This window comes from Phlebotomus papatasi, chromosome 2, assembly GCF_024763615.1.
Source record: "Phlebotomus papatasi isolate M1 chromosome 2, Ppap_2.1, whole genome shotgun sequence".
Taxonomy (NCBI): Eukaryota; Metazoa; Arthropoda; class Insecta; order Diptera; family Psychodidae; genus Phlebotomus; species Phlebotomus papatasi.
Window position 1 is genome coordinate 58129775 of NC_077223.1, and position 9567 is coordinate 58139341.

Genomic DNA, 9567 nt, shown 5'->3' on the forward strand with positions numbered 1-9567 from the left:
ATCCCAAGTGAAACAAGATTTATCGTGTTCGTACAGAGTAAAGGTATGAAATTTTCCAGGCAATTTGTGCAAATAAATGATTTTTCGAGTAATTTTGGATGAAAATAAATATGTAATTACACACTAATTGAGGAATTGAGAGTTTTGTGCTCTATAAAGTGACAAATAGAGCTGTTATGTTGGAAATATTTGTTTGAGACATTTTCTTTCGATTTTTCCCTTTTAAACCCACACAAGACTCTCCAGTGAAAAAGTAGGATGCCCAATACACGTGGGGGATCCCACCCCACCTCCTCAAACTCAGGGGATACGTTGGGAATTTTGATGCCATCAAAAATGGAGATTAGTGTGAGAGATCTACGTGATTTACTTCCCCATTTCGATCCTGAATGGGACAATTCTTTGGAAGCAAAGCAATGGGTTGATACCGTTAACAAAGTGTGCACTAAATACCAGATTCCCGATGAAGTGAAACTCCTTCAGGCCACTTTGACGCTCAAAGGCCCAGCAAGAGCATGGTACCAGTCAGCTCAAAATGATATTAACAACTGGGAGGAATTTGTCTCTTGCCTGGAGGAAACCTTCCCTACTGTGATTGATAAGACGGAATTCCTGGATAAATTGAGCAAACGTCGTCAAGGAGCGAAAGAGACAGCCACTGCTTACTACTTCGATCAGCTGAGCATGGCAAAAAGAATCAAATTGGACGATACCACAACGATGAATTACATCATAAAAGGCGTGAAAAATAACCACCAAAGGAGCGTCTTGTCAGCTACTACCCATGCTTCCCCTTCTGCACTTCTGGAAATGATGAAGAGGATGGAAAAAGCGGAAGTAAAGGAAGAAAATACTCAATCCACATCACGATCAGGGTACAAATGGGCAAATAAAAAGGACAATCGGGGACGATATTCACCCTATCAGCGGCACGAAAAATCCCAAAAGTCTCACACTCAGTCCCACAACGACAAAGGAGATTGGTCACAATTCCAGGGGAAATCTCGCTACAATGACTCCGGAAATCGACGCAATGACCGGGCAGAACCCTCATCCAATCAAAATATAGACGACAAGAAAAAAGATGTGGCACAGGGAACTTCCGGAAAGACAGTGAGGCTCTGTTTTCTGTGCAAATCCCCAGATCATCTGATCCGTCAATGTCCAAAACAGAGGGATTTTCCCATTAGGGTGGCTTCAGCAACTACCACCCGACCAAATAAAGATGAGTTGCTCAAGGAGGTTACAGTTCTGGGTAAGGCCTTCCCCTCTTTCATTGATTTGGGCAGCAATTGTACACTTATGAGGAAGAAGGTGGCTGATGAATTAGGAATTGCTACATTGGACCCGAAATCGACAATTCATGCTTATGGGGGAGGAAAATATCGGACATTCGGCTGTTCTACTCAAATGCTGACAATTGATGGGATTTCACGACAGATCAACGTTCATATTGTGTCAGATGAAGTTCAGGAGGAACCACTGTTAGTAGGAAAAGACTATTTCGACCAAAATAATTTGACTGCGATCATTTCCAAAGAAGGACTGACTGTTATGGATCCAGAGAAATCTGAAGACTTTCAGAGGGAGAAGAAAAATCGGATTATGGCAATTTCGACTCCAACTCCTTTGAAGGAGAATGATATAGTGGTTGGAGATCTTGCTACTCAGGAGTATAAAAAGGAATTGACAAATTTGCTGAATAAATATCGAAGTTGTTTTGCCATGAACACCAAGGAATTGGGATTTACTGGAGTGGAGGAAATGAAGATTGAGCTCTTGAATGACACTTCGGTAAAATATGCTGCTTATAGAGTCCCATATGAATACAGGAAAGCCCTCAGTGACAAGATAAAGGAGTTATTAGCAGCAGACATCATCGAACCTTCTACTTCCAATTATGCCAGCCCTGTTGTGGTTCACGTGAAGAAGTCCAGCAACGATATCCGGATGTGTGTGGACTACCGGAAGCTGAACGAATGTATCAAAAAGGAGTACTATCCAATACCCCACATCGAGGAAGAATTGACAAGGCTCAGTGGTATGAAGGTGTTTTCTTGCCTCGATCTCCTAATGGGATATCACCAAGTGTCAGTTCACAAAGACAGCAGGAAGTTGACTGCATTTATCACAACGGAAGGACTTTTCGAGTTCAAAAGAGTGCCGTTTGGATTGTCAAACTCCCCAGCTATATTTATGAGGGTTATGTCACACGTTTTGAGACCAATTGGAAACGAAAATGTCATCTGTTTCATGGATGATATTTTGGTGGCCACAGAAGGTGTGCAGGAACATTTTCAAATACTTGAGAAGATTTTCCAACAGCTGGTCCTCCACAATTTGACTCTCAATCCGAATAAGTGTAAGTTTCTCAGTACCAATGTGACATTTTTGGGACATGAGATCAGCCCATCAGGAATCTCACCAGGAAATTTAAAAACTAAAGCTGTTGAAGAATTCAAACAACCCACAACTCTGAAGGGAGTCCGAAGATTTCTAGGTCTCGTTGGGTTTTTCCGCCGATTCATCCCAAATTTCGCAATCATATCAGCTCCTCTGACTCAGATGCTGAGGAAGAATGGAAATCCTAATTGGACGGAAGAACAGGACAAGGCTTTCACCAATCTCAAGACAGCTTTAATCCATCATCCAGTACTGGCTTTGTTCTCAAGGGATGCTGTGCATGAAGTTCACTGTGATGGTAGTAAAGTCGGAATAGCTGGTGTTCTCCTCCAATTGGACAAAGATGGGAATCCTCGACCAGTCAGTTATTTCAGGCGAGCTCTCACATCAGCAGAAAAGAAGTACACCAGTTTCGAATGGGAAACCATGGCCGTAGTAGAGACCCTGAAGAGATTCAAATATTATCTACTTGGCCGACATTTTACGATCTACACAGATTGTAATGCTCTTAGATTGACTCATCGAGCAAGGAGAGTGGATGATAGAATTGCTCGGTGGTGGTTGACAATCATGGAATACGACTTTGAAATAAAATATCGACCAGGGGAACGAATGGCACACGTTGATGCTCTTAGCCGCCATCCACCAGATAGAGAAGATGAAATAGAAGAGGATGATGAAGAGGATCAACTAGTTATGAATGTGTACACTCAAAATGATGACTGGGTAGTTGCCCTACAACTGAAGGATCATGAGATCAGTCGGATCAAGGATATTCTGGAAGATAAATTAGAAGGTGAACCAGATGAAAAGAAGATACGAAATGACTTTGAAATAGTGGAGGGACGAGTTTTTGTCAAGACGGAGAAAGGATTGAGATTTTATGTCCCCCGAGGAGTGAGATTCAACGTAATGCATGCAGTACATAATGAGATGGGTCACCGGGAATTGACAAGTTGCTTGAATCAGTTGCGGAAGGATTACTGGTGGCCGAGAATGAGACGAGACATTAAAAAGTATATTGACGGATGCTTGAGCTGTGACCTAACCAAACCCGGAGAAGATGAGAATCGACATCAGATCTTTGTATTGGAAAAGAAACCTATCCCTTTCTATGTTATTCATGTCGATTTTTGTGGAGCATTCGACGAAGGAAAAAGACAGGGACACATTTTTGGTCTGGTTGACGCTTTCACCAGATTCTGTATTCTGAGAGCTGTCCCTTCACCGACCTCCAAAGCAGCTATCAGGGTTATAAAGGAAGTAGCTCAGTATTTTGGGATGCCAGCAGTATTGGTGTGCGATCAGGGTGCAGCCTTCGAGTCAAAAGAGTTCAGGGATTTCTGCAAAGAATATGACATCAAGAGATCTCCAGTGGCAGTTGCCACCCCGAGGGCTAACGGGCAGATTGAGAGGATGTTCCGAACAGTGAAGGACTCATTGCGCAGCCTTTCCAGTGAGCAGACAGGAAAGAATTGGGCTCAAAGTCTACCCGCTATCCAGTGGGCACTTAATTCATTTGAGAATAGAGTCACTGGAGAGTCACCTCAAATGTTGTTGATGGGATATAGACCCCGCAATGTCCTGAAGAACAAATTGATGAATGCCATTTCAAATACAGTTGATGACAGGGAGTTCCAAGAGCCACTTCCAGACCTCCGTGAAGCCGCTCTGATGAGGATGACCAACCATCAAGAACAACAAGCCCAAAAATTTAACGAGTCGCGCAAGGCACCGCACGAGTACAAAGCAGGAGATCTTGTTCTCTGTAGATGGAATGCACCAGCAACCGGAACTTCCAGGAAACTTCTTCCTCGGTACAGAGGACCCTACATTGTTGAGGAAATAATGGGACGTGACCGTTATTTGGTGAAGGATACTCCATTGACACAGGTATCACAGATTCCTTATGAAAATGTGTGTTCAGCAGATAGATTGAAGCCATGGGGTAACAATGGTGAGTTGAGTGCACTTGAGAAAGCTTATGTGGACGATGATGAGAATTAATTTAGTCATGTGTGGAATTTGAATTACCGATCTTTTTGGAAAATGAAGTATTGATTTATGTGGAAAATTTCATTACTTTTGTTGTACTATGGAAATAATAACTGAATTTGGAAATTAATGTGGATGTTGGATTTAATTCACATTTGAGGATTTTTGCACATTATGGATCACAAAACTTATGGATATTACTATAGGATAGACAATCAGTGGATTGCTATCTATGGATGTGAATCCCAAGGTTGAGCTGGAAGAACTACGCAATTGTAAAGATGATCGCGGTAGTGGCTTCCAGTCAACGTGAATCATGTGAATGCATATCATGGCCAATTAGATGAGCTCAATAGAAGACTTGATTAGAATACCCACCGGAAGAACAAGAAGAAGTAGATGAGTAGTATTATCTTTAAATAAAAGGTAGACATAAGGAATATTTAGGTGCATATATTAGGGAAAAGCTACGCAAGAAGCCCTTATTCCCATCTAACAACCAGTTGTTGATGGACGTCAGGAAAGGCCGAGTGTGGAATCACTCTCTGGCACCGTTGAATAACCCCTCTTAGGAATCCCATTTGAATTGGTACCAGTGGTGCCCTCCTCCGGCGGATCCGGCTATTCGAGCACTTTGTCACTTAGGGGTAGTTTTTGTGAGAGAGCTCGATCATTCTCTCGGTGACCGTGCTAGGATGTAGAAGTGAAAAGTGATGAGGTAGAGAGCGTGACATTGCGTGCTCGGATAGTAGGATGCATAGTCGCCTCCCTCATTACTATAGATCGCGAGTGCTTATAAAAGATTTAAATAATTAATTGTGGTCAGAGTGAAACCACAAAATTTAGTTTTCCTCGAAGAATCCTCCTTTAACTTTGATAAGCGCCTCACATATTCGAGTCATCCTGTTGATCAAGCCACCCCAATCACCCAATTGTAACTACATCGAAATTTTCTGGAATTTTCTAGACCAGATGGTTCGAGAGAAGGCGCGACATCAGTTCCAGTCTTGGTGGAAACACTTCAGGATATATGGGCAGAGTTCCTTCTAACATTTTGGAGAAATTGATCAACAGGATGCCCCGAATTTGTGAGGCGCTTATCAAAGCTAAAGGAAAATTCTTCGAGGAAAGCTGAATTTGATGATTTTATTCATGTTTTTTAAACAAAATAATGAAGTAAAAGAAATGAAATTGCAACAATAATAAATAGTAATTTGAAAAATAATAAAAAATATATGAAAAAGTAGAATTTGGGCTGAAAATTTCAATATTCAAAAAAGAAACCCCTTTCAGAACAGATCACACCGGAAACCGACCACAATCCGTACCAAAAATATTCCCTCGGTATTATTTTCAGTTTTTCTGACTCTTAATAATATTTACTAATAGTATTTAGCTTATATTAAATGATTATTAAAAGATTAGATCAGTTTTAGAATGTGGGGCTACTTTTGCATTTTTGTCAAAAAAGCTAATTTTTGACTGATCCTCAAATTATAAATTTTGTAGCTCATGTATTTTCTCAAATATTGTTTAAAACTGTTCTTATGTTTATATACGAAACTATTTCAGTCAATAGAACTGGATATTACAGCGTTTTCCCGGTCCAAATCACGCGTATTTAAGCTTACGAAGGGTGTATTTAATGTTTTGGCCGTTAGTGTATATCTATATGGTAGGTTTATATTATTAAATTGGTCATAATACAGATTAATATTTCACATAAGAAGTAGTACTATATGACAAAGATTTACTATAGGGGAGACCGGACAGGATTAGCCAACTATTGGAATTTTCATTTGCTTATAATTTGTGGGAAATATGTTTGAATCAGACAGATAAATAATCCAATTAATAGGAAGAGAGTTAATTACTCCGAATAAATAGAAGTTTACTCAATTTTTTTTCTAAGCAAAACTATAACACCTGCAGTATTTAATTCTGTCAGTGGCTAATTCTGCCCCGCTCTCCCCTATGTATGTTTTTAATCGGTGTTTGCTAGTTTCATGCTTCATGGAATCAAATAACATAAAAATTTTCTATTGACCATAACTCGAACTCGTTGTAAACTATTATCTTTCTTAAACTGGCGGATATAGAACAAATTTTATTAAAATTTATTTGAGTTTTTGTTATAATAATGCTTCTGCTTATGCTTTGATAATTTTCTATTTTTCTATACTATACAAAAAAAAATAAAAATCTTTGAGAACAAGTGATATGAATATGAATATATCAATATTTTCTGAAAAAAAAACTGTTGTATATTTAAGCTTCAGTTACCGTAAGCAAGATATGATAGTGATCACTAATACTTATAAACGAAATCTTCAAGACATAATATCGATAGCTCAGAATATAAAAAGAATATCTCGCGAATGGCAAACTTTACAGGAGAGCGATTTTAAGCTGAGATTTTACATGCTGAGTATAGGATATGATTTAAAACCCCTATAACTTTGGGAATAATTAACTTTCCGGTATAATATTCACAGGAAAGGTAGAGGCTACCAAGGAGTACATCTGGTCAGTAAAAAATCAAATTTTATCAGCGTATATATTGGTCAGCAAAAACTAAAATTTTGTCAGTAAAAAAAGTAAAATTTGGTCAGTAAAAAATCAAATTCGGTCGGAGAAAAGTCAAATTTGTTCGGTAAAAAGTCAAATTTGGTCAGTGAAAAATTAAAATTGATCTGTAAAAAATGAAATTTGATCGGTAAAATATAAAAATGGTCAATAAAAAATAAAGAGCCTGCATGGTCAGTAAAAAATCAAATTTTCTGTGCTTCGGAAAGTTATCTGTATCGCCTGTTGAGGCAAAGGGAAATTTTCTGTGTTTTGGGAAGATACCAGTACTGTTTAATTTTTTTTACAAAATTTAGGAAAGATGAAATATGAAATACGAAATGGTAAAATACGAAATGTTCTAAAATACGAAGTTTCCGCAATACGAAATGTGCAATACTTTTTATCCTGATATGCAAAGTTTTAACTTTTAATGATTTCCTTTTAATTTTTTATTGACTAAATTATTATTCACTGATCATATTTAAATTTCCACGAATTAAATTTCACATTTTACTGGATTTTAAAAAAAAATTACTGACCAAATTTGACTTTTCTCTGACCGAATTTGATTTTTTACTGACCAAATTTTTATTTTTTACTGACCAAATTTTATTTTTTACTGACCAAATTTGATTTTTTACTGATCAAATTTGACTTTTTACCGACCAAATTTTATTTCTTACTGGCCAAAATTTGATTTTTTACTGACCTAGTTTGATTTTTTACTGACCAATATTTTATTTTTTACTGACAAATTTGATTTTTTTACTGACCAAAAAGATTTTTCCAAATCATTCCACTGTTGTCAAATCATTAAAAGCTGTGCATTATTCTCAAAAACCAAAAAGTCACTATGTAATATTGCTCTCATATTGTAGAATTCCAGTGAAAAGGGGGTAAATGAAGTAGGATGGTTGTATGGGGAAATGATTGCGTGGTGTAATGTATGCAAAATCGAGACACAACCCATTGCTCGAGACAACTCTTTCCATTAAGTCACATTCTGAGAAACTTTGACCACAAACACATATTGCGGTCGTGTACGACTTTCACAAGTTCTTAGTTTTCATATTAAATTATTTATTTTTCAACTCAAAGAAAGACACTATTTCTTTTCTTGAACTTTGAATTAAATTCTATAACACATAATTATTTAAAAAGAGAAAGCAAACTTTTCAAAACTAAGTAAGAAGTCAGAGCTTTAAAAAAATACACAAAGTTTCTTCAAATTTCTAATATGAAAATCTAAAATTATGCCATATCGTGAAAAAGCTAAAAAAAATCAGTTTAAGGTCAACAAGAGGAAATATTTAGATGTTAGTATTGGAGATTCAAAATCGACAGTTTTTCAATTTTATTTTATTCAGGACATTACAATAAATAGAGACTTATTATATTGAACCTAACTTTAAAAGAATAGGAAGTAAAGAAAATAACAAACATCTCTGCAGTGCTTGTTTTATTTTTATAAGCGTAACTTTGATAAAAAGCAATAGTTAATGCTACATTCAATTTAGATTATATTTCTGTTATTAGGATTAAAATAGAATTACAATATCTATATTGCTGGGGATCAGTATAAAATTTGTAAAAACATCCCTAATCTAAAATTATTGCTTTAAAAATAATTTTTAAGTTTTTCTAATTTAAGATAACTTTTCAGTTAGCGCATAAAGTATTGTACAAAAAGAAAATGCTATTTTGAGAATTTGAACAAGCATCATGAGGTTTACATCGTACATTCCAGCAGCTTTAAATACAAAAGACTTTTGTGACATCATCATCATCATAGATACAATCATTTTCTCCTCTCTAGAATACTCATACCAATTTGTTAGATATAATTCAGTGGAAATACTTTCAGTTTTTCCAATAATTAGTTCTCCAAAGAAACAGAAAGTGCTCAATTGAAAGAAAACCGCAGTAAGTACCGGGTAAATGAAGAGCATATCTTTGAATATTCCAATCATATAGAACATTACAATGAACCAGAAAAATATCGTGCTGAATTGCGCAGTAAGTACATAGTTGAGTGTTCTGTTGAATAACTGAAGATTCTTGATGATCTCCAAGTGGTATATTTGAAGATAGCGTATTAGTCTTTGGTTTTCGCGATTAGCTGAGGGATGATCCAAATTTTTAATACAATCCAAGAGAATATTTAGAGATGAAGGAAAATATAAGGCCAAGTGTATGAATACCATATCAGACATAGTAAGTATATGTGATGATACGGTAATTAATAGTATTTGAGGAATATATGTTACAATATAAGGGACCTCTTGAGATAGTATCGAAGGTACTTGTAACACTCTTCTATCAGTAGCAATCGAATATATTGACATAGAAAGATTGGTAGCAAAATAAAGTATCACAAGCATCCTGAAAGTAAAATTCAAAACATTATTGGAAAACAGAGAAGGAAACTGCAGACTACTTACATTGAAATATATTTTATAATCCACATGGTCTTCTTGAGATGTTTCTCCGCTGCAATCTTAAATAAATCGCAGTCAGGAACTAAATGAAGTGATTGAATCCATTCTAAAATACTGTTTAAATAATCAGATTTAGTTACGATTGAATAAACCTTCATTATAA

General features: G+C 36.5%; 1 protein-coding gene across 1 annotated transcript; it reads right to left on the minus strand.

Annotated features, from left to right (window-relative positions):
• Positions 1–5019: 5019 nt before the first annotated feature.
• On the minus strand, positions 5020–9179 carry LOC129800996 (odorant receptor 82a). The gene is made up of 2 exons (XM_055845746.1): positions 8700–9179; positions 5020–5088 (listed from the first exon to the last, which is right to left on the minus strand). The coding sequence occupies exons 1-2, from the start codon at positions 9177–9179 to the stop codon at positions 5020–5022; spliced, it is 549 nt and encodes a 182-aa protein (XP_055701721.1).
• Between the last annotated feature and the right edge of the window lie 388 nt (positions 9180–9567).

Coding starts and splice junctions, on each gene's coding strand:
- LOC129800996 (XM_055845746.1), bottom strand. CDS start 9,179: ATGTCTGATATGGTATTCATACACTTGGCCTTATATTTTCCTTCATCT. Junction 5,089..8,699: donor AAGCTGCTGGAATGTACGAT/GTAAACCTCATG, acceptor TCTACATCCTAG/CACGGTCACCGAGAGAATGA.